Source organism: Drosophila biarmipes, chromosome 3R (genome assembly GCF_025231255.1).
Source record: "Drosophila biarmipes strain raj3 chromosome 3R, RU_DBia_V1.1, whole genome shotgun sequence".
NCBI classification, from domain to species: Eukaryota; Metazoa; Arthropoda; class Insecta; order Diptera; family Drosophilidae; genus Drosophila; species Drosophila biarmipes.
The window spans coordinates 18815784-18838281 of NC_066616.1; the positions used below are offsets into that span (position 1 = coordinate 18815784).

Here is a 22498-nt window from a genome sequence, read left to right on the forward strand (position 1 = left end):
TAACTTGAGTAATTGGATCCCTATTTTCAAGTGGGATACCTCTATGAATTTGTGGCCGAATTTTCTATTAATCTACATGTAAACATTTTATTTTTAGAGTGGTCAAAATTTTATCCCATTTTCATGTTCGATTTTTTCATTTATTCCAATGGCTTTGCGAATGTTTACCCAAAAGTGCACTTCTAGGTTCCATAACTTGAGCAATTCAATCCCGATTTTCTTGTGGGATACCTCTATGAATTTGTGTTTGAATTATCTATTTGTATACATTTAAATATTAAATATTTAGAATGGTCAAAATTTTAACCCATTTTCATGTTCGATTTTTTCATTTATTATAATGGCTTTGGGAATGGCATCCCAAAACTGCACTTCTAGGTTCTATAACTTGAGCAATTGAATTCCGATTTTCTTGTGGGATACCTCTATGAATTTGTGTTTGAATTCTCTTAGTATACATTTAAATATTAAATATTTAGAATGGTCAAAATTTTAACCCATTTTCATGTTCGATTTTTTCATTTATTCCAATGGCTTTTGGAATGGAATCCCTAAACTCCACTTCTAGTTTCCATAACTTGAGTATTTGGATCCCGATATTTAAGTGAGATACCTCTATGAATTTGTGGACAAATTTTCTATTTATCTACATTTAAACATTTTATTTTTAGAATGGTCAAAATTTTAGTCCATTTTCATGTTCGATTTTTCCTTTTATTCCAATGACTTTGGGAATGGCATCCCAAAACTGCACTTCTAGGTTCCATAACTAGAGTAATTGAATCCCGATTTTCAAGTGGGATACCTCTATGAATTTGTGGCCGAATTTTCTATTAATCTACATGTAAACATTTTATTTTTAGAGTGGTCAAAATTTTATCCCATTTTCATGTTCGATTTTTTCATTTATTCCAATGGCTTTGCGAATGTTTACCCAAAACTCCACTTCTAGTTTCCATAACTTGAGTAATTGGATCCCTATTTTCAAGTGGGATACCTCTATGAATTTGTGGCCGAATTTTCTATTAATCTACATGTAAACATTTTATTTTTAGAGTGGTCAAAATTTTATCCCATTTTCATGTTCGATTTTTTCATTTATTCCAATGGCTTTGCGAATGTTTACCCAAAAGTGCACTTCTAGGTTCCATAACTTGAGCAATTCAATCCCGATTTTCTTGTGGGATACCTCTATGAATTTGTGTTTGAATTATCTATTTGTATACATTTAAATATTAAATATTTAGAATGGTCAAAATTTTAACCCATTTTCATGTTCGATTTTTCATTTATTTCAATGGCTTTGGGAATGGAATCCCTAAACTCCACTTCTAGTTTCCATAACTTGAGTATTTGGATCCCGATATTTAAGTGAGATACCTCTATGAATTTGTGGACAAATTTTCTATTTATCTACATTTAAACATTTTATTTTTAGAATGGTCAAAATTTTAGTCCATTTTCATGTTCGATTTTTCCTTTTATTCCAATGACTTTGGGAATGGCATTCCAAAACTGCACTTCTAGGTTCCATAACTTGAGCAATTCAATCCCGATTTTTAAGTGAGATACCTCTGTGAATTTGTGGTTGAATTCCTTAATAATCTACATTTAAATATTATATTTCTAGGGGGATCAATATTTAAACCCATTTTCATTCCTGGACGCCTTAACTTGACTTCAATAACTGAGCAGCGGCCGCTTCTTGAACTAAAAGTGAAACGCCACCTACATTCATAGCAACCAGCTTGTGTTTATGTGCGTTTTTAACTGTTCGCACCCCTTATCAACAACGCCCTTTCAAACCAAAGCCCTGAAACTAAGGAACCATTATTTTCGTAAAACCATTATTTCAAAATGTGTGTGTATTTACATACATTTATTATTCATATTTTTATGTATTTTCCTAATAATATTAAAATTAGAGAACGAAAATAACAGGACAAAACATTAAATACTGATTAATATCTGTGAATGAAATAAAAATGATTTATTAAGGAGATGCTTGTATGGAGAGGAAAACCGACCAACCTGTAGTAATTAGCTTTGAAAGGCCCGGCCTTGTTTAAGCCCATAAATTTAGCCTGCTCGTCCGTGAGCTCCGTTAAGTGGGCGTCGAAAGTGGCCAAATGCAAACTGGCCACGTACTCGTCTATAATTATGGAATAATTTATGCTAATTTAAATACTGGTTGAACAGACTACCTACCCATTTTCTTTGGCAGCAGATAGACATCCGACTTGTATCTTCCAGGCGCTGAGAAGAGTTCAATGAGAGCCAGGGCCTGGGTGGAGGAGGCAACGGATACGACAAACGAGGAAATCGTGGAGCAGGAGAGATTCACCAGTCTGCCCTCGGCCAGAAGAATGATCATCCTGCCGTCGGGCCAGCGGATGTGGTCAACTTGGGAACGGACTCGCTCCCACGTCAGCTCCGGGGTATGCAAGCCGTTCTTAAATGCAAAATAAAGTATTAAAATATATCTGGCATATCCTGGTAATGCAAGAGTACTCACCACATCAATCTCGGAGCAAGAGTGTCCCATGTTGCACAGGATGCAGCCATTCTTCATGCGATTCATGTGATCCCGGGTGATTACATTTTTGTTGCCCGTTGCCGTGACCACCACATCCACGTTCCTTATGACTTCGTTGAGCCGCACCACCCGGAAACCATCCATGGCAGCTTGAAGGGCGCATATGGGATCCACCTCCGTGATGTAGACTATGCAGCCTTGACTTTTTAGGGACTGGGCACAACCCTTGCCCACATCCCCATAGCCACAGATCACAACCTGCTTTCCACCGAACATAATGTCCGTGGTGCGCTTCAAACTGTCAGGATATAATGTAGGAAGAATATTATTACATCTATATCACATAATAATGTACATTTCAAACTCACCTGTCGAGGATGGAGTCCCGACACGTGTAGAAGGTATCAAACTTGTTCTTGGTTACTGAATCATTCACATTGATGGCCGGCACAGTGAGCTTTCCCCCCTTGGAGAGCATGTACAGCCGATGAACCCCGGTCACACTCTCCTCCACAATGCCCCGGATGGCCTTGAAGTACTCCGGGTACTTCTTCAGCATCAGGTGCGTGGCATCCCCGCCATCGTCCAGGATCAGGTTGGGCTGCCAGCCCTCGGCGTAGATGGCCTTGTCCAAACACCACCAGAACTCCTCCTCCGTCTCCCCGCGCCAGGCGAAGATCGGGATTCCCGCCTCTGCCAGAGCAGCGGAAACCGCGTTTTGGGTGGAGTAAATGTTGCAGGCAGCCCAGCGAACGGAGGCGCCCAGTTGGATCAGGGTTTCGATCAGTACCGCCGACTGGGCGTTGACATGGGTGCATCCCACAATGTGGGCTCCCTTCAGGGGCTTCTCATCCTTGGCCCGCTTGCGCAGCGTCATGATGCCCGGCATCTCCGACTCCGCGATCTCGATCTCCCGCCTTCCAAAGGCGCTCTTCGAAATGCTCTTCACGCAAAAGTCGGTCCCGCCGGCGGAGTTGCGCTGCTGGTTGTCCTTCGGAGAGATCTCATCCTCGTCGGAGCTTCCAGTGAAACAGGCTAAAAGGTGAAAGATGAAGATTCTAAGTTACTAAAAATGTATAAAATAAACTATTTTGGACACCTATTTAATTTTATAAAACCGATTTAAGGTAAGTAAGATAAGTCCATTTTCACTTAATTTTTTCAATTTGAAAAAAATGAACGTACTTTATTTTCTTTACATATTAAACAAATACTTACTGGAGCTGAATGAACAGGTGGAGACATCAGAGAACCGTCGAGCTTCAATACTGGACTTCTTCACTGCAGTCTATGAAAATAAATGTATGATCTGATTAGTCAAATGAAACCAAGAGACATTTTTATCTATGTTAGCCCATCTCTGTTTATAGGACTTATGATAACAGATTCAAGATATCATTTAGTTTATCTTAAGGCTAATGTCACAAAGGGGTAAATAACAAACAAATTCTATAATTAAACATTTTTTACAGTACCTATCTACAGTTAATGGAAAGAAACTCCTTACCCTATTCACTTAGTTTGTTTTATACCCATGCATATTTTAGCATGATTTGCAAGTGTTAATAAATGCAAAATACATCTAATCAATTCTATTACGCTCCCTTGACTAACTAGATATCACGTATAATGAAAGGTAATGGCACCGACTCACAAGCTCATGAATTTATTGCACTTTCCAATTAACAAATTGAACGACAAGGCACCCAAAATCGCACATATGCATAGTATATGGATTTGTCAATTTCTGATGAGAATCTCATTTCTGCGTAGTTTCCAGCCAAATCTAGATTTAAGTGCAAAGAAAAGCCGAAGGGAATACATTCGAGGCTGGGCACTAATTGGCGTCATTTAGCATACCGGCGATAATTCGTCGCGCCAATTGATTCGGAGAAGTATGAAATCGCGAATATATGTAGATTCCGAATCCGGACCGCCGTCGGTTGCTTCCCGGGGTGTATGCAAACAGAGGAATTAATGAAATCTACGAATGTATACCTTGTCCATTGTGCCTATTGTTGTTTACGTTTCTCTGGCCATATGGAATAAACATGAACTTGTATCTGGAACATAATATTTTCTACGCTCTTAACGAGCCGATATATACTGACCCGAAAAATCAATCTTTTGATTAGAAGTTGCAGAGTCCGCGGGGCTAATATATGTAAGATTTATTGGGGCCATATGGTGTTTTGTATATCTCAGATGTTCTTCAGTTTACACATTGAATCTGGGATAATTTAATTAGCCTGACCCCCATTGCAGTTCCCCAACTAAAGCTGTTTTACTGCATTTGTCATGCGATCACTTTCACAAAGGGTATTAAAAGCTTCGAGGTGAATGCCTCTCATTAATTTATTGTTCAGAGAGCGTCTTTGGGGCTTTGTTTGTTTGCTGTCGAGGTGTCACGTGCTGGTTTTATATTAATCGCCAAGTTCAGCGCTAGAAACGGGTTGTGTGAATCTGGCCAACCCACCTACTCACTCTAAGTGGCCAATAAATATTCACTATGATATTTTTCCCATTGTTATATTTACCTTATCAGCCAGACTCAGGTCGGCAAACGTTGTCTCGGGCATTTTTGACATTTTGAAGGCACTGAGGGCAGATAAAAAAGAAAACAAAAAGTAAAGCCAACATTTCGGATAAAAACAAACAAGCGGTGTCAGTGCCAGAAATGATTCAAAAAGAGCGAACGACCTTGGGAGACTTACATTTAGACGGATCCGAAACAGGTTATAAGTATGCTCGGCTTCGACGCGCTCTGTTCCGACTTCTTACGTTCTATGCACCTCGGAGACCGGCTCTAATCACCCAGTGCAAGTGCTGGATATCACCTAGACTACGAGCTAATGTCCTATATGGTAGGTTTGGCGGAGGCACCACGTCAGTTCGGCTGGGGATCTCCGATCAGACTAGATTCGGCCGCGTTTCGAATTCAAACGAGATCGCCAATCGATCGATTCCGTTCTCGGTCTGTATTTGCCTTATGTATTTGTATCTGGGCCGATCTGCGATCTCCGATCTCCACGGACCGTCCGCTCGCGACTGAGGCAAACAACAAACTGACTCACTGCACCGGGCCTATAGGGAGCAGCGCGATCGTATAGAAATAAAGAAATACGGCAAGTAGAAACGAAAACAAAATCCAAAAACCCAACAAGACCACGGAGCGAGTATCAGCAGCGGCTCGAATAAAAGATCGCCACATTTATGAGAATCTTATCACGCCGCTGGCTCTTATCGCTCCGTACCCCCGTTGAGCTCCCCACTCGTATTCCCCTTGAGCACCTATCATGATCCAACTTTCCGGAGATTACGGAAATCAATTTCGACTCTGACGTAGGCAAAGTGTCAACTCGGATGAGTGGATTTCATTAATGCAGCTAGCCACTCACTAGTTGGAGTGTACTTTAAACCGCTCTGGAAAACTGAATTGAAAGTAAATCTCTTATGATAAAGCAGGCGAGGTTCTTATCTGCTAGGTCTAGGCATATTTTGGTAGCCAAGTGTTTTTAATGAGATCATTGTAGAACAATAGTGCTCTCAAGTGGCATCAATCTTATCAGCTCTTTTAAAAATAGGGTACTAATTTTAAGTTTACTGGTGATTACTACATTTTTAAAAATAAAATAAATTAAAGAATTTAAAATATATTCTGAGAAAAAGAGGTAAGAAAATAAAGTATACATACCTTAAATCTGTTTCTTTAAACTTGTTCCAATTAGTTTTTCAATGTAGGTTGTGCGATTATAGGGGTTGGTCGTTAAATTTGCTTTCTAACGTTCCATTCGGCCATTTTTCGCCAACGTTGCCCAATGATTTGATTGCATTACATTTTATAGGATGTTCGTGCGCTTTTAGCGTGGCCATAAAGGGGAAGAATTTTAATCAAGGCACCGAAATGGGAATTACGCCATCAACCCTCAATGGAAAATCCCGGCCAAGGGATGCTGGTTAGGGGTGCAACATCTGCGGGGGATGATTGTTACCTTAAATTGGTCCACACCCAGGGGTTAGGAAAACGCATTGTGTGAATCCGACGGTCTAATTGGTTGCTTCAATTCCGAGTAGTGTCTCCAAGAGAAGTGGCCAAAGCATTGTGCGTGATAAACATTTATTATGCCGGCTTCTGTTGAGAATTCTCCTGATCTTATAAACATTTATTGCTCTACACATATAGCATATGCGACCCTTTTTTCATTAACAAAAGACAGCACTTTAAAGGGCAAGTAATTTCGTTTATTCCATTAACTATCTTTGTGATACGACTAAACTTAAGAGAATTTACACGTCCTACAATACAATCCACATTCCATAGTTTGGCATTAGCAGTCACTCTTATTGCACGAAGAGTTTTCGAACTCTAACTCTATAAAAACCGCATAGTCTGCGTTTAGGGTCTATTTACAAGGTACGCACTATTTACAAATAGATAAATCTACGCTTGTTTATGTACAAGAGTCTACTTAATACCGTCAAGGTACCTATATACAAGAAGCCCGAGCCTTTGAGCCTCGTTTCCTCAGAGCGATCCCACTTTCTCCATCAAATACCAGGGCAGGAATACGGAGGCTGCGACCACGGCCACACAGGTGGCACACATGGCCACCGTAGCCGAGAGACTGGTGATGGAGAAGTGGTCCTCCCTGTCCTCGAGCTCCTCATGGGGATGCTTCTCGAACTCCAGGACCTCGACGTCGAAGCGAAACCGGACTTTGGACTCCGGAGAGTCCTTGCGCCACACCAAATGGCCGGAGGACTCGCGGCGCTCCAGGCTCCATTTCGGATCGTGTACTATGGGGTTATAAATACAAGAAGGGGTTTTATTAAAAATTTGTATGCCTTCATAAGAAAGTATGATAACTATACAAATATATGGCAAGAGTGCAGGAAATGAACAACATGTAAGATTATGAGATTATTAAAAATGATTGGGAAAACCACTTAGTAAGCCAACAAACTATTTTGGCTACTAAAGTATATGAGCAATTCTTCTTTAATACTTCTATATTTTGTATGGTTTATTGCTGAACAATCTACAAAGCTCATTATACACAGCGATTCTACATTACGCCGAAATTAATAGTGCCCCATAAGTATGCTTTAAAATGTATCTCCAGACATTGCGATCATGACATTTTAAATGAAAGTAGTAAAGCAGCTATTTTAAAATTACTGATTCCACATGTATGTGATCTGACTACAAAGTATAATATCCTCTTTTTTGCTTCGATTTAAATATTTACCTGATCCAGTCATTCTGCCTTTTTGGGAGTAAGTTCAACGCAAAACCCTGAAACGGCACAAAAAATATCATTGAATAAATTAATTGAGAAGCACTGCGTATGTAGACACCGATTAAATTAAGTGTTTGTTATTGTGTTATTGTGACTCGGGAAACGTTCCGATACCCGTAAGTAATCGCCGTTCTAGGTGAAGTACGACCAACTAATTAGCATTCCGGGCACACGCTCAATTAGTACTCACACTTCCCGGCATTCGCGAAATTAAAATGGAACACCTCGGCTGAGTGTGTGACCCTGTCCTTCCCTCGCTCAAATGTCGCCGATGAATAAATTGGACGCTGCCCGGAGTGAAGCTACATTTTCCCATATTATAAATACTTTGGGTATGATATTCCATTAACCCAGCGTGAGCTCGCATAGACTTTAGACGGCTGAAATTCCAGTGGGTTAGGGCCCAGACCCTCGTAAGTGCGCTGGCAGGTGGGGAAGACGCCACCTGACTTTTTAGTTTTCCCCTGCTTACACGTCGCCGGCATTGATTTTATTTTACTGTCTTTTTGTCATGAGAAAAGGTGGTGCCATCCACTAGGGCAGAAGGCAAAAATCAATCACGTTCGACACTTTGCACCGGTGGCGAAAAGTTCATCACACGGGCAGTTTAAGTAATCAATAATTGTAAATATTGCAAATTTGATAAGCCCCAAACGAGCGGCTGACCAGGAAATTACCGAAGAATTGCTTATCTAATGTTCAGGTTTTATGGAGTCTATGGTTATTTTTGATCGAAAGTGCCAAGCAATTTATTGTTTCTATTTTCTGCGAGCTGTTTATTTTAATATTTTTTATGACGAGTGAGGTATGGTTAACCATTTCCGTAGTTTTGTAACTCACAATTACGTAGAGCCTTGAACCGTGACAGTATTTCAAATGAAAAGGTAACCTTGCTCATACGGATATCTAAGCGATATTTTCCAATGTCGAAAAACAAGACGATAAGTGAGGGACTTTAATTTAATTTACCAATATCCTTATCTATAGGCTTTGCTGAGTTGGGTATTATTCAAATTTGTAGGAAGTCCATGTGGGATAAAAACAGATGGGATTGTGAAAAAACTCCCCATGACGCAATACGAGCGTAAAAATAAAAATAAACCAAGAGAAAGAAGCAACAAACAAATCGAAATTTTCGTATTATCTTTTCGGATACCCGGTACTTAACAAGTATTTTTAGACTGTTGGAATAGTTCCATAAATCAAAATTGGCAAAACAATAATCCAGCCTTTTGACTGTGTTCTCAAAAAGTCAAATAAATCAATACGCCCTGTTGTTAAGGGGTATGCGAGCATCTGAACACATGCTGCCTTCGTTTTTGAATGCGGTTTTTGCATATTTTACTGCTGCTCGTATTCCGAACTGACATCGAGAAAGGTCGCAGTGCCAAATTAGCATTCACGCATTGTGGGCTGCCCTTGAATTCCGGCATTACGACAGCTTACAAAACGATCTCCCGGTTCCCCACGATCCATTTCGTTCTCCTAAAAACTTTCGATCTTCCACACACTTGGTGACACTTGAAGTAAGCCCCTGATCCAAGTATTTGCCTACGTTGGAGAGCTCTAATATTTACCCACTCACTCTTAAGACACTATACTGGTTTGGTTTCCAGCCTGATCGGTACGCTTTTAGCACATTTCGATACTGGAAAATAAACTTTGGCGATTGCCCGCACGATCGGCCTGGAGAGTGATCGCTCTATGGCGATTTGCGAGTCAGACACAGGGCTTTTTCAATGGACTTCGCTCCCACAGAATGCGATTCTTTGTGACTGCTACGCAAGTATCTGCAATAATACACCGCTTACACACGAACGGCCCCGGGTTCGATCGTTTTCGCATGACACCAGGCCCCAGGCGATCTGATGTATGGGTGCTTTTAATTGGTTTTTCCTATTTTTGTTGCCGCTCCGATAAGATTCACAAAGAAACGGCAACGTCAGCTGAGCACTTTTAATCAATGAACTCACTCGCTTCGCAGATGCCCGTTTTCCCACTTGAGTCCGTCCGGCCACAGTGGTCTCTGGCTAAGTACAACGACAAGCAAAAGAGTGGCTTTCTTGGCTTTCTGAGCTTTTCGGCCAAAACCTGATTTGGCCAATGCCATTACTATGCAAACCGCCAAGCCGGGGTTGCGCAAGCCACGCTCCACTGTCGCACAGTAAAGCCGCTAAGACAGTGGAAATAGTTAGTGGCCACAAGTGCGAATCGCAATCCTACACAATCGGCATTTAAATTCACTGGAGGCAAACACGCGCCCGCGATAAGGCGAAAGACCTCTTTCGGTGAATTGATACTGAAGTGTGATTGTACATCGTACGACTATGTTGCCAGTTAATCAATAAATATGTGGGGGTTCCGCACAGAGGGAAAATATTTTAATATTATATTAACTTTTTGTGATTTGAAAAATAGTTGTTGGTGACCTATATTTTCTTTTGAAATATACACCCAATCTGTTAATAAAAACTGACTAAAATGGATATTGTTTAACATTTTAAATTGGCAATCAATTATAAACATAGAATGTAATGCTGTCAATTTTAATGTGTAATTGAGACTTGGTGAATAATTTTTGTACTTAAATATGCAACTTAAATATCTTTATTTAAATGTCACAATATTGCGGCTTTGTTTCGTCATTAGTCACAAAATATAAACCAGTTTTTAATATATTTGTAAATAGTTCACAGATCTAAGAAAGGCCACTGTAAAGGTTAACACTTTTGAAGAGGTAAACAATTTCGTAAGATACATTTTTAAAAATAGATAGGTTTCATGTGCCATTTTAGTGGGGTTTTTTAACTCGAGTCAACACAATTTGGTGACAAGTTTTTCCCTGTATCAGAATCGATTTTATGGTCGTTTGGGGGGTGGTGGTGCCACTGGCAACCCGAGTAATCAATAACAAACTCAGTTTTTGTTATGCTCGCATGTTCAATTGCATTTTTATGTGAGCCCAGACGTGTTTTTGTTATTACCGCTGCGATTTGAAGTGACTCGATGTGCCCCGATGTGCAACTCGAGGCCAAGCGCCGACTGGGAATTAGTCAACAGCTGTGCACCGCCGCAAAAAACACTCGCACACACTCTCGAAAAGTCGATTCAGTTCGATTCCGATCGATCTTGCCGAGCTTTTGCCGCGCCGAACTATTGGGGTCTAGAGCGTGGAGCTGACTGCCGACCCATCGCTCGCCACGCTCCGCTCCAGCCCCAGCGGAACCCAGTGCCAGAGTACCAGGCAGCTTTACGAGCGGTACGCGAGGGGCCGATGTTTCAGTAGCGCTGAGAGCGAAAGTCCGCCGGGGGCTCGCCCCTCCGCGCTCAACCCACTATATCATATGGTCTAGAGGCATGGCATAGTGGTGCCTCGCCTGGCCACTTGTTCGAGTCTCTTACGAGTGCCTATGAGTAAATTAACCTAATGAATGAGTGCGCGATTCGAATCTAAACTTTGAGAAAAGGCCAAAGACGTCAGTTCGGCCGGTTACGATCACTATTTAGGTGTAACCACAGCCCCAACCATCAATGATTCAGTAAGGAGTGTATTTCAAGGGGGTTTGTTTATATGAAAATGTGTAAGACGCCTTAAAGGTTTCATAAATGATCTCTGTATGTTAATACAATTAGAAAAATGATAATTAAAATAACTTGTAAAGTATGGTTTAGTATGTACATACAGGATTTATTGTTTTAACAACGATTTATTTTCTCCTTATGGGCAATGTAAAAACAAATGTAACTGGTGCCGTGCTGTAAAGCTAGATTAATGTCACATAATCAACATATTTTCACGTTTTCTCTATGTTTCCGCCTGAAATCGACTCGACAATCGGTCAACGCTTCTGGCACATGTAAACAAAGTACAAAAATCAGTTTATTGCGTACAAAGTGTAAATAATATTTACAAAAATTGTTTACATTTCCTACACTCTTAAAAATAAAGCCTTTGTATTCATAAACATCCCAATAATATAGAAAAATATTGTTTGATTTTATAGAACAGCGTTTTGATACCCAGTTGCCATCTTAATCATTGAGACCAAGTGTTTCTAACCACGTAATCTACAATAATGCATTTCACAGTTTCCGACTTTGATAAAAGGTGCTTAAAATACTCGTAAAGGTTGAGATAAGCCTCTAACTAGAAGTACTTTAAATCGGACAAGAGGCTTGGAGAAGGGAGAACTAAATGGAGGTTTAACCATTAGCAAGAGCTAACATACCATGCCCATAGATAACTCCAGGGCAGAGTATCAGCATCAACAAAGAGAAAACAATAGAGTTCTGTTCCCCGTACTTTGTATTGTTGGTGTTTTCGACCCGTGTTTGTATGTATGTGCATTTACACTAGCTAATCTGAGCGAGTAACTTTACACTGAAATAAAAGAGGAAATATTAAAATAAAATAAAATATATTATATATAATATATTATAGTTTCAGATATAACAGTTTTTCAATATATTTTAAAGATATTTTAGATATAGATATAGATAAATTTATGATACGAAATATAACAGAAAAATAAAAATCGAACCAAAAATTTCTTTCGAGTGCATCTCGAGTGCCTGGGTAATTGTGACCACCGAGATGACAATTGTTTCAATACACACACACAACTGCTCTGTGTTTGCCTTGGGAGCGAAAGACTCAGATAATCTGCGCGGAGCGAGAATCAGTGTAATTTTTCCTCAGTCTGCCGCCGACTTTGGACCAAAATAAATATATTCTGACGGACTCCCAGTGCCAATTGGAACACTCTGCGACGAGGATTACTTACTAGTTATGAGGATTACGCGCCGTTATGTCTGGAACATCGACCTCTGAACGCTCCAACTCCGAGGACAGGTGAGAGTCGCGGGGCACCAAAGAGTATAGTTAACAATGTTAATATCCCCATGGCAGCCCATTGAATCCGTGCCTGACGGAGGTGCTCAGGACCTGTGCCAACATCCAGTCGATAGAGAGCTTGAACTACGAGTACAACGACGTGTTCCTCACCGAATCCAGCGAGGGAGGCAAAATGATAACGCCGAATCCGTACTCCTTCAGTGGCAACATTTCCATAAGCAGTTGTCCCAGCGAAGACGTTTCCTTCACCGAGAGCATTCTGGAGAATGGCCGCATATCGCTGGCCTATGAGAACCTGAAGACGATTCCCCGGCGACTGGCAGACAAGTTCGCTGCACAGACCAAGTTCCTCGATCTGAGTCACAATGATTTCCGAAATCTAAGATTTCTCTCCTTTTTCGAGGACCTGGACACTTTGATTCTGGACCGCAACGTGAACCTGGACATAAATACCTTTCCCTACTTGCCGAGCTTGAGGATCTTGTGGTGATTTAAGGGGCTTCAATAGAAGGAATTCTAAGTACTGAGACCTCTTCTTTACAGGATCAACAATTGCGATATAGCAAACATCACGGACTGGATACACCGCATCGAACGGCAGTGTCCTGCGCTGGATCAGCTCTCTTGCATGGGGAATCCTGGCATTCGCACTGTTTTCGGTGGCCAAGGACCGCGTGATTATATCCTGCAGGTTCTGCCCCAGCTGAAGTACCTCGATGGACTGCCGGTTTGCAGCGGGAGTGGAGGCCATACGGCTCTCTCCTCTTCGCAGGGACATGGTCAGGATTCCACCAGCAACTCGGAGAAGCCGGTGCCCGCAGCTACACTCACTTTCAAGGACTTCTTCCGGCCGAAGCATTCAAGGAAATCGCACAGTGGACGAACCTACTTCAATGGCTCGTCGACAAATTGAATTGCTCTGCCGCTGGAGGGAGGGGCACTCCACTGATTGCATTCTGTCCCATTGTTGGACTATTTTTAACCGTCCGCCGGATTATCAGCGCTGCCCTCGGATGCCCTGCAGTCGTCGATTGCACCTACAGTGCGATGCAAGTAAATATGCATATGATAATACGTATATGAAAATGCCATTGTATGGCGGTGGACACGCACGAGCCTAGTGAGAATTAATCTAGTACATTAAAGCAATTTTTACATTAATACGAGTCAATGGACTCTATGAATAGTCAAGTAAACAGTACGTATATAGCAGTCCCCATCTTGAGAATAAAATTTAACAGCATTATGAATGTCGTTCAATGTCCGATCAATTATTACAGACGTAAGTTCGTGGGCATAAGAGCTTTGTCTTCGAAATTAAGGTCAGCCCAGAGCAAATAAGGAGAACTGAAGCCATATAAATAAAAGTAACTTCAAGAGGGAAATCTTTAAATATTGATAATTGATTTTTCTAACTTTATTACAGGACTATTTTCGCATACCTTCGTGTTCAGGGCAATAAATTATCCGAGTTCAAAGCCGTCACCGATTCTTTAACATCAAAAATACTTGCTCGGATGCACTGACTATAAATTCTATTTACTCCCGCTAATTTAAATGTTTATCTATGTATCTCGGTTAGAAACAGAAACTGGACACCCATTTCTGTGAATATTTGGAATCATTACATTCTGGCATCTATTGCACAAATATATGCGATATCCATTAGTAATTATGTTGGTCAATTCGATTTGATTTCGAGGTTTCCCAAGGCAGCCTCCAGTGACAGAATCAGTTTGTCGTTGTTTTTGATGGTGGATTGTTTGTTGGTGTGCTCCGACACCTGCTCGAGGGCCCACTGTCCCAGCTTTTGCAGCTCCTTGCGCTTGGAGCTCACAGCTCGGGAGTTGGCCAAGTAGTTGCAGCACAAGTAAATGCCATACAGAGCTCGCAAATTATGCGGGTTCAGCTTCAGGGCCTGCGAGTAGTAAGTGCGCGCCGTTTCCACATTCTCGGGGCCACCCTAGAACAAACGGAATTGGTTAGAGGGTATTTTCGGGGCTGCAACTGTGCTCAATGTTTCACCATTGTATAGCGTATTTCGGCGAGGCGCTGGTGTATCAGATGGCTATGGGGGTTGTGCAGCAGAACCTCCTCCATACAGAAAGCCGCCTTGCCGAACTCTCCTTCAGCCAGATACATGGTGCACAGCTCGTGCCAGGCTTCCTGGTCCGACATAAACCTTTGAATATGCAAAAAACAAGTATTAGACAGAAAATCAAGAGAAATCAGGGAGTTCATACTTCTTTAAATATTCGTTGAGCTCCTTGATGGCATCTAGCCGACGTCCGCGGGCCTTAAGGATGGCAATCTTGCGCTTCCTGGCCGCGGCATTGGTCTCGTCCTTGCGAATGATGGCGTCCAGGACCTCGTCGGCTTCATCGTACTGCTCCTGAGCCTCCAAACGCATTGCCTTAAACTTCATCACGCGCAGGCTGCCCGGGAACTCCAGAGCCAGCTGCTTAGTGCACTGGGTGGCGATATCGAAGCGGGCGGTGTCCAGGGCCGCGATGATTACCTGCTCCAGAATGAGGTGGCGCTCGTTGCCGGTCTTGTGAACCTTGTCCTCCAGCACAGCCACCCAGAGCTGCACCACCTCCTCGCTGTGGCGATCCGTCTCCTCGCGCCACTTCCTGAACTGATCCCGAACATCTGAAAGAGCCCCGGCATTATGATCCGGCACTTTTCATTCATGGCCCCATTTTTCCGAGCCGGACACATGGGACAACCACTGACGTGGGCAGGACCCGCATGCAGGCGGGAAAAGCGGAAAACTCACCGGACCAGCTCATCTCCTCGTAGTTTAGCGACATGCTCTCTGAAGCGGACTCAAGTAACAGCTCAAATTAAGTTAATTTTCTAATTGTGATCTATAACGAGTTATTTCCTTTTTGCCAGTGTTGTCGATTCATTTTCCCCTCTGAACTTGCGATGACACGAGTTCGATTTTAGTAGTTATCGATAACAATAGAGACGCTCGCTGGGAAAGTTCCCGCCAAACCTGGAAAAGGTTATATTATTTTTGACTAACAATCATTTTATTTTAAAAAGTAATCATTTGGTAATTAGGTATTCATTGGTGACAAATATGTAGTGGATTTCTCTCAAATATGCTTCCCTAAACAAAAAGTAGCAGAATAATGTCAACAAATTACCGCCAAAACAACCTGTTTTCCATATTACTCGAAAGAATCTTTTTAATGTTGTTAAACATAAAAAAGAAGAGAAAAACCAATTTTAGAAACTGATTTATTGACTGTTTTTTAATTGTAGCCAACCAATTATTTATTAGCTAATTCTAATTATTTACATTTTTTCATTCGTTTAAATTCATAGCCAAGATCTATTTTGAAAAGCCCGCCAAACTTACCTGATATAGTGTATAAAGGACATGAACCCGCAATTTATTAAATATTTAGTTAATTTTTGCTCACTAATTATGTATTATCTTATTCCTAAAAAAATAAAATTTTAACTCACTACCATTTCATAGGCAAATACATTCGAAAAGCGCGCCAACTCACCTGATATAGTGTTTTTTCGAAATCTAGCCTCAGTCACACTACCACTCAACGAAATTCATGTGTTGCCGTCAACAAAATCAGAAACCTCTCGGCATTCCGGCTATTTAGCCCGTGAAATCGGGGAGCGACGCATGCATTAGTTCCCAGACCACCTAGAAATCCGGAAGCAGTTTGAAAATGGGTCCGCCGAAGCAGCTGAGACGAACCTTCCTGGGCTTCGACCTGAGCACGCAGAAGGTAAGAACCGGAACTGCCTACGTAGTGGCTTTGCCTCCGAGCTGCGGAGGCGTCTCCCATCTGACTGCACCTCGTCCCACGACGTGGGAATGGTGTCGCCGTAAAAGGTCAAACGGAACCCGGGAACCTGTTTTCCCCCCCAGCGCCAAACTACTCTTATCAGTGAAGGCGACCCGGGGCTCGACTCTCGCTTATCTGCCAAAGGCCCGAACACAAACCATTTAACTATTATGGTTTGATTATTGAAATTCATGTTCGGATGTATTGGCCACCGCCATTATCTTAATAATGCCGCCATAACTTTCGCGATTCCTGAATGACGCCAGCGGTGACTCCTAGTTGCCCTCTGTTTGATCGTTATTTTCGAGGTGTGTCTCCGTATCTCCCTAATTGCTGCCCCATTTCTTTCTCCCTTCACGCAGCTCAAAGCGGTCCTGCTGGGCTCCAACTTGGAGGTGGTTGCCAAGGCGGAAGTGAAATTCGACTCGGATTTGCCGGAGTTCCGGACCAACGGAGGAGCCAATGCCGGACCCAACAAAAACGAGTGAGTCTTTGGCTGCAGCGTAAGGTCAAATTGATAGCAATATCTATTTTTTGGAGTTCGTTTTAATCTTAACTAAGTAACGTTTCCTGTAGGAAAGATGGATGGATTTTGACCTATAAAAAATAGTTAAAAGTCAAATATTATTTATATAGTTTCGAATTTCGAGTTAAGATTGTAATTTATATAGCAAGTCGTACTCGCTGCACTGTTTGTCGTATAAAATATGGGGCCCTCTTTTGTAGTACTCTACGATAAGAGAGATAAAATGATGTTGCACCAGTTTTATAGATATCCATAAATCACTTCTGTTTACTGCAATAAAAAACAATCTCTTGATTACTACCATTCCTAAATGTATCATTCAACCTCTATTTATACCCTTATCCCTCAGATACTATGTGCAGCCCGTGATGTGGGTGAAGGCCATGGACATTGTCCTGGATCGACTGGTAATGCAGCAGGCTGATCTTAGCACAGTGGCCGCGGTCAGTGGCTCCGGACAGCAGCACGGATCGCTGTACTGGTCCAAGCACGGAATCAACACCCTGAAAAATCTCAACTCCGACAAGTTCCTTCACGCACAAATCGACGACTCCGCCTTTGTGGTTAACCGGACACCCATTTGGATGGACGCCACCACCACGAAACAGTGCCTTGAGATGGAGATGGCCGTTGGCGGCAAGCTTAAAATGGTGGAGCTGACCGGGTCCAAGTGCTACGAACGCTTCACCGGCCCCCAGATCCGGAAGATATACCAGAAACGCTGTCACGCCTACGACGAGGCCGTGAGAATCTCACTGGTCAGCAGTTTCATATCGTCGCTCTTTCTGGGTGCTGTTGCTCCAATTGACTTCAGTGATGGCTCTGGTATGAATCTGCTGAACATTCGGAAGCGGAACTGGTCCAAAGAGTGTCTGAATGTGTGTGCACCTGATCTTGACGAGCGCCTGGGTGTCCCGGTCAGTTCTCACACGGTTTTAGGCAACGTCTCAAAGTACTTTGTCAAGCGCTTTAGTTTTACGCCCGATTGCAAGGTGATCGCCAGTACGGGGGACAACTGCTCAGCGCTCTCCGGGATGCTGGTGGGCAGCAACTGGCTGACCATTTCCCTGGGCACCAGCGACACCCTGATGATGAGCATGAAGGAGCAACTGCATTGGGAGGAGGGTCACGTGCTGTGTCATCCCACCGACACGGAGGCTTTCATGGGCCTGCTATGGTAGGTAGCTCCTGTCATATGAGATTACATAATTATATCTAAGAGTCCTCTTCTAGCTTTAGAAATGCTTCTTTGGTCCGCGAGGGAGTCAACAAGTCGATGACCGGTGGCAACTGGGACAAATTTAACGAGTATCTGGATTCCACTCCTCGGGGAAACTTTGGAAACATGGCTATTCACTTCAACGATATGGAAATTATTCCCAAGGCGCAGGGTATTCTGCGGTGGAACAAGGAAATCGTACCCAGCTCGCCGGAGGCCGCCAAGGGTGTTATCAAGTAGGTCATAAATACCAACGAAGATAACTCAAAAGCTGTAAAAATTATAGGGCAGTTGTCATAAAAACATTCATCTGTTAATTGGTTCTTTTAGAAACCACTTTTTACTCTCTCCTGTAATTTATTTCGCCGAGTTTTTACTTTTTAAAAACTTTGTTTTTAAGCTCATAACTTCTAATTTTAACTCACCCCAACAGATTCAGCTCGCCTCAAATAGAGATTCGCGCCCTAGTGGAAGGCCAGATGCTGCATCACCGGGCTGTGGCCGAGGATCTTGGCTACCGCTTTGGGCCCGACACACAAATCCTGGTCACAGGAGGCGCATCCGTCAACAAATCGATTCTGCAGACTGTCGCCGATGTGTTCAACTCGCCTGTTCATGTCCAGGTGAGTGCCTTGTATTCTCCATTGAGGGCATTAAAATAAGACATCATCTTGCAGGATGAAGGACATGAAGCCGCCCTGATGGGAGCCGCTTACAGAGCCGCCTACGCTCTGTACCTCCAGGAGCTGGATAAGAAGAAGGAGCCCCTCTGCTACCGAGATTACATCCTAAGTCTGACCAGCAACAAGTTGGACCTTGTTTGCGAACCACACAAGGACAGCGAGCAAATCTACGCTCCGATGCTCCTCCGATATCGCGAAATGGCTCGCGTCCTGGCCAATACAGATGCATAGAGACTCTCCGAAACCCCAACTTAACATTCCGTTTTCTACACTGCGCATTCCCCGATGCCCTTTTGTACATCACCTGAAATTTACAGAACTAAAGTGCAATTAACAAATTCTGTGATTGACAATTTATTACAAATTTATGCGAAACACCATATACAAATAAATTTCTACGTATGGAGCATTCCTAATTGTGTCTGGTATTGCGTAATTCTTTGATCCTCCCTACTTCTTGCGGCCACCACGCTCCTTGACCTGTAAATGCACTGTGGTGCCATTCACAAGATTGTAAAAGGCCATGGTATTGCTGTCTTTGAAGAACATTCCCTGAAGAAATCGTGGTTATGAAATTAAATTTCCTGATTATTGGTATATGGTGTAGTTTACCTCGTAAAAGATCTTCTGCTTCGCCGGTGGCATGCCAGTCTCATCCTGCAGCTTCGTCTTGAGATTGGTAATCGGTTCGGAGAGTGCCATGGTCACGGCGATCATTTGGCCATTAAGCTTCCACTCGGATTTGTCAGAATTGGGCACCAGAACCTGAATTGTTACAGGGCTCTAAAGAAATAAAATAGGTTAACATAACTTCTTGATTTTATATGCATTCTACCCAACCCACCTTGTGAGTGGCAATGAACTCTGCCTCTGGAATTAGGTTGTCCTCGCTGCGCATCTTTTTGGATGGCGGCTCCTCCTCCATTATGTCAATAGGTGGAGCAGGTGCAATTTGCGGTGGACCTCCGCCAGGTTGCATGTTCATGTAGCCTCCTCCACCAGCTCCAAATGGGGGTTCTGTGAGATACAAATAGCTAGCAGTCGGAGGTTATTGGATATTAGTTATTCACTTACGGATCATTTGCGGACGCAGTGACATCAATTGCATCACCGGCTGTTGCTGCTGCGGCGGATGGTGGTGGTGCGATTGATGAGGCGGTGCCGGCTGATGCGGCGGATGGTGGTGGTGCATATTGTGGTGCCCGTGATGACCACCTCCTCCGCCACCTTGGTGGTGCTGACTCTGGCTGGAGTGACTGTGCTGCGACTTGGTTGATGGCTGCGGCGGGGCTGAGAGCGTGGCCTTGCTGCCCACCGGCTTGGGTCCGATCTTCTCCTTCTCCTCGTCTGGCAGCAGTCCCTTAACCTTGTGGATCTGATGGATTTGTTCCTCTAGCGTGATATTTGCGCGTGCCGCTCGCGTTGCTGCCTCCACACTGGACGTGTGTCCGTCCCAGGTGACGCGATCGTCCTTCTTGGTCTCCTCCTCTCCCAGCTTCTTACCAATGACCGTCTCCTCATCGCCCACACCGAAGATATCCGTACGACGCTCGGCCAGCTGCTTAAGACTAGCCTCGATGGCTGTTCCTGCGGCAAAGACGTTGTCCTGATTGATTTTCTCCACGGTATGCTTGTCGCGCTGCTCCACCCAGCGTGGATCTAGAAGACCAATGCGCATGTGCTCCGAGACCTTGGAAGCCGGGATCTTTTCTCCAGTGATCGGCGAAATAAGATACTCGTCTGTCGGCATGGGTGCCGCCTTTGGTTGCGTCGCCTTGGGGTCGTATTTCTTGACCACCACCTTGTCGTGGGTGGGTGGCAGCATGGGCGCCACAGCTGGCTGCAGCTTGGTCGTCGGTGTGTCCTCGTCGCTGGAAGCCTCGTCCATGTCCTGCACCTGGGTGTTGTCCCTCTTGGCGCCCGTAGGCTGGCCGTAAGACGACACGTTCTTCATCTGAATTCCCACGCGGTTCTCCATCTGTGACAGCTTCAGTCCGCTCTCCAGGTGGCTGGGCACCTGCGCGTCACCCTCGTCGTCCGATTCGATCTGCATCTCCGTGTCGCCCTCCTCGTCCATCAGGCGCTCCTCCATAAGCACTCGCGCGCCCACCTCATCCGGATTCGTGGGTGGCGGGAAGTTGCCAGACTCGAATGGCTGATAGTCCACGGTCTCCACCACCACAAAGTCGTGCCAGTCAATTTGGGCATAGGCTACGCGCTCTCGCTCGATCTTCTCCTCCTCGCGACGACGTTGTGCCTCCTGGTGGCGCTGCCAGTTGGCCCGGTACTTCACGTGCTCCAGCACCAGGTTCATGCTGCTCCTGCCCGGAGCACTTTCGGCGCGCAGCTTGCCCAGCAGATCCTTGGGCGGTATGAGCACTTTGGTGTACTGCTCCAGAAGCTTGGTGAAGTACTGGAAGAGCGAGTGCTGCGGCCGCAGGAAGTCGAATTGAAAGTTGCGCTGCTCCCGGCTCATCAGGTTGGTCAGAAACTGACGGCCATTACGGGCCACAAATTGGGCGGTGAGCTTCACAATGTCCCTATATGGAAGGGTAAAGGATAAGTTGGGCTATGAAAATTTCTGGCGCTAAATCTCTTACAAATCCAGGGCCGAAATGGAGGGTGGATCGGCGATGAACTCGAACTCCGGCGGCGGTTCCTTGGGCACGAACTGCTGCTCCACCACCTGCTTGAGCAGCTCCTGCTGGCGCTGTTGGGCGGCACTGGTCACCGCCAGCTGCTTCATGCCCGCAATGGCAGTGATTCCGGCATCTAAGGAGGTGGGAATTACATGAAACAGGGGAATTTTTGGGGTACAGCTAAGAACATACCATTGCCCTCGCGGAACTCGTTGACCTTGTGCCTGTAGTAGGCGTGGTAGGGATCCCCGCCATTCAAGAAGTTGAACTTCGGGTTGCCCAGCTCATTTTGCCGGATGCGTGCCTCGAACTCCGGTCCATTGCGGGCCACGAAACTGGCGGTCTTGTCAACGATATCTAAGAGTTAAAGCTTAATAACTGAGTAAGAGGAAAACGATAAGTGTATGCTGTATTAGTGGGTTTAAGGGGAAAATGGGAAACGTGTTTTGTTTTCTTGTTTTGCAAAGGATGCTTCTGACTTCCGGCGGCGGGTAGATAATCCCGACGATGGGGCCCGACATCGACTTGGGCTGGTCGTTGCCGAACTGCTCCTCGGTGGCTTCCGCATCTAGAGCTGGCATGGCTGCTGTAGACGTCCTCTTTTATTGATAAAATTGCAATAGCTTCAGGAAAAACAAAACCAACGCGAATTTTCTGTCGAATAAGTCTTCTTCTTCTAAGCTATCGATAGTTAGCTTCTTCTTCGATTTCAGGAGGATGAAAATACTAAATAATTATCTCTTATTAAATATACCAAAAGTAGTTCAAAACTGGACTGGTTCCAAGCTGGAACTAGGGAACCACTGTATATCGATAGTTCCTGATGTGGCGGTTAATTCAAATTTCTCGCTTGACAAACATATAAACTCAATCAGTACAAATATCTTATAAAAGCTACACGCTGAACAAATTACTTTTC

The 22498-nt window shown here is 43.8% G+C and overlaps 6 protein-coding genes across 9 annotated transcripts; 2 read left to right on the forward strand and 4 right to left on the reverse strand.

The window, feature by feature from the left end:
• Positions 1-1864: 1864 nt before the first annotated feature.
• Positions 1865-5587, reverse strand: LOC108025554 (adenosylhomocysteinase-like 2). The gene is made up of 8 exons (XM_017096090.3): positions 5251-5587; positions 5074-5134; positions 3755-3824; positions 2905-3571; positions 2516-2834; positions 2209-2452; positions 2032-2152; positions 1865-1968 (listed from the first exon to the last, which is right to left on the reverse strand). The coding sequence occupies exons 2-8, from the start codon at positions 5122-5124 to the stop codon at positions 1962-1964; spliced, it is 1479 nt and encodes a 492-aa protein (XP_016951579.1). The 5' UTR covers positions 5125-5134; positions 5251-5587; the 3' UTR covers positions 1865-1961.
• A 1169-nt stretch (positions 5588-6756) lies between these two features.
• LOC108025613 (uncharacterized) lies at positions 6757-11026 on the reverse strand. Of its 3 annotated transcripts, none has more exons than XM_017096150.3 (3): positions 10821-11026; positions 7786-7832; positions 6757-7333 (listed from the first exon to the last, which is right to left on the reverse strand). In XM_017096150.3, the coding sequence occupies exons 2-3, from the start codon at positions 7796-7798 to the stop codon at positions 7062-7064; spliced, it is 285 nt and encodes a 94-aa protein (XP_016951639.1). In that variant the 5' UTR covers positions 7799-7832; positions 10821-11026; the 3' UTR covers positions 6757-7061. The 3 variants fall into 3 exon arrangements, with proteins under 3 accessions (XP_016951639.1, XP_050744765.1, XP_043946784.1); XM_050888808.1 differs by lacking the exon at positions 10821-11026 and adding an exon at positions 9414-9776; XM_044090849.2 differs by lacking the exon at positions 10821-11026 and adding an exon at positions 9422-9774.
• A 1481-nt stretch (positions 11027-12507) lies between these two features.
• Positions 12508-14243, forward strand: LOC108025347 (uncharacterized). Of its 2 annotated transcripts, XR_007764576.1 has the most exons (4): positions 12508-12688; positions 12746-13177; positions 13235-13744; positions 14118-14243. XR_007764576.1 is itself a non-coding variant. In XM_017095803.3 (3 exons), the coding sequence occupies exons 1-3, from the start codon at positions 12645-12647 to the stop codon at positions 13602-13604; spliced, it is 846 nt and encodes a 281-aa protein (XP_016951292.1). In that variant the 5' UTR covers positions 12509-12644; the 3' UTR covers positions 13605-13951. The 2 variants fall into 2 exon arrangements, 1 of the variants encoding a protein (XP_016951292.1); XM_017095803.3 differs by lacking the exon at positions 14118-14243 and having other exon boundaries at positions 12509-12688; positions 13235-13951.
• On the reverse strand, positions 14079-15630 carry LOC108025344 (ER membrane protein complex subunit 2). Its single transcript, XM_017095788.3, has 4 exons — positions 15471-15630; positions 14935-15343; positions 14717-14873; positions 14079-14654 (listed from the first exon to the last, which is right to left on the reverse strand). The coding sequence occupies exons 1-4, from the start codon at positions 15502-15504 to the stop codon at positions 14373-14375; spliced, it is 882 nt and encodes a 293-aa protein (XP_016951277.1). The 5' UTR covers positions 15505-15630; the 3' UTR covers positions 14079-14372.
• A 616-nt stretch (positions 15631-16246) lies between these two features.
• LOC108024952 (xylulose kinase) lies at positions 16247-19356 on the forward strand. Its single transcript, XM_017095189.3, has 6 exons — positions 16247-16452; positions 16875-16996; positions 17388-18215; positions 18272-18493; positions 18691-18880; positions 18935-19356. The coding sequence occupies exons 1-6, from the start codon at positions 16393-16395 to the stop codon at positions 19169-19171; spliced, it is 1659 nt and encodes a 552-aa protein (XP_016950678.1). The 5' UTR covers positions 16247-16392; the 3' UTR covers positions 19172-19356.
• LOC108024960 (splicing factor 3A subunit 1) lies at positions 19279-22253 on the reverse strand. The gene is made up of 7 exons (XM_017095199.3): positions 22052-22253; positions 21772-21936; positions 21541-21712; positions 20015-21480; positions 19785-19957; positions 19553-19723; positions 19279-19492 (listed from the first exon to the last, which is right to left on the reverse strand). The coding sequence occupies exons 1-7, from the start codon at positions 22158-22160 to the stop codon at positions 19391-19393; spliced, it is 2358 nt and encodes a 785-aa protein (XP_016950688.1). The 5' UTR covers positions 22161-22253; the 3' UTR covers positions 19279-19390.
• Between the last annotated feature and the right edge of the window lie 245 nt (positions 22254-22498).

What these genes read in the sequence shown, in the direction of transcription:
- LOC108024960 (XM_017095199.3), bottom strand. Translation starts at nt 22,160, where the DNA reads ATGCCAGCTCTAGATGCGGAAGCCACCGAGGAGCAGTTCGGCAACGAC. An exon ending in CGAGTTCCGCGAGGGCAATG is followed by an intron (nt 21,713 to 21,771) that starts GTATGTTCTTAG and finishes CCACCTCCTTAG; the next exon opens with ATGCCGGAATCACTGCCATT. An exon ending in TCCATTTCGGCCCTGGATTT is followed by an intron (nt 21,481 to 21,540) that starts GTAAGAGATTTA and finishes CCTTCCATATAG; the next exon opens with GGACATTGTGAAGCTCACCG.
- LOC108025347 (XM_017095803.3), top strand. Translation starts at nt 12,645, where the DNA reads ATGTCTGGAACATCGACCTCTGAACGCTCCAACTCCGAGGACAG. An exon ending in CGCTCCAACTCCGAGGACAG is followed by an intron (nt 12,689 to 12,745) that starts GTGAGAGTCGCG and finishes TCCCCATGGCAG; the next exon opens with CCCATTGAATCCGTGCCTGA. An exon ending in CCGAGCTTGAGGATCTTGTG is followed by an intron (nt 13,178 to 13,234) that starts GTGATTTAAGGG and finishes TCTTCTTTACAG; the next exon opens with GATCAACAATTGCGATATAG.
- LOC108025554 (XM_017096090.3), bottom strand. Translation starts at nt 5,124, where the DNA reads ATGTCAAAAATGCCCGAGACAACGTTTGCCGACCTGAGTCTGGCTGAT. An exon ending in CACCTGTTCATTCAGCTCCA is followed by an intron (nt 3,572 to 3,754) that starts GTAAGTATTTGT and finishes TTCACCTTTTAG; the next exon opens with CCTGTTTCACTGGAAGCTCC. An exon ending in CGGGACTCCATCCTCGACAG is followed by an intron (nt 2,835 to 2,904) that starts GTGAGTTTGAAA and finishes ATATCCTGACAG; the next exon opens with TTTGAAGCGCACCACGGACA.
- LOC108024952 (XM_017095189.3), top strand. Translation starts at nt 16,393, where the DNA reads ATGGGTCCGCCGAAGCAGCTGAGACGAACCTTCCTGGGCTTCGACCTG. An exon ending in GCCGCCAAGGGTGTTATCAA is followed by an intron (nt 18,494 to 18,690) that starts GTAGGTCATAAA and finishes TCACCCCAACAG; the next exon opens with ATTCAGCTCGCCTCAAATAG. An exon ending in ACTCGCCTGTTCATGTCCAG is followed by an intron (nt 18,881 to 18,934) that starts GTGAGTGCCTTG and finishes ATCATCTTGCAG; the next exon opens with GATGAAGGACATGAAGCCGC.
- LOC108025344 (XM_017095788.3), bottom strand. Translation starts at nt 15,504, where the DNA reads ATGTCGCTAAACTACGAGGAGATGAGCTGGTCCG. An exon ending in CGAGGAGATGAGCTGGTCCG is followed by an intron (nt 15,344 to 15,470) that starts GTGAGTTTTCCG and finishes GGGCTCTTTCAG; the next exon opens with ATGTTCGGGATCAGTTCAGG. An exon ending in CCGAAATACGCTATACAATG is followed by an intron (nt 14,655 to 14,716) that starts GTGAAACATTGA and finishes CGTTTGTTCTAG; the next exon opens with GGTGGCCCCGAGAATGTGGA.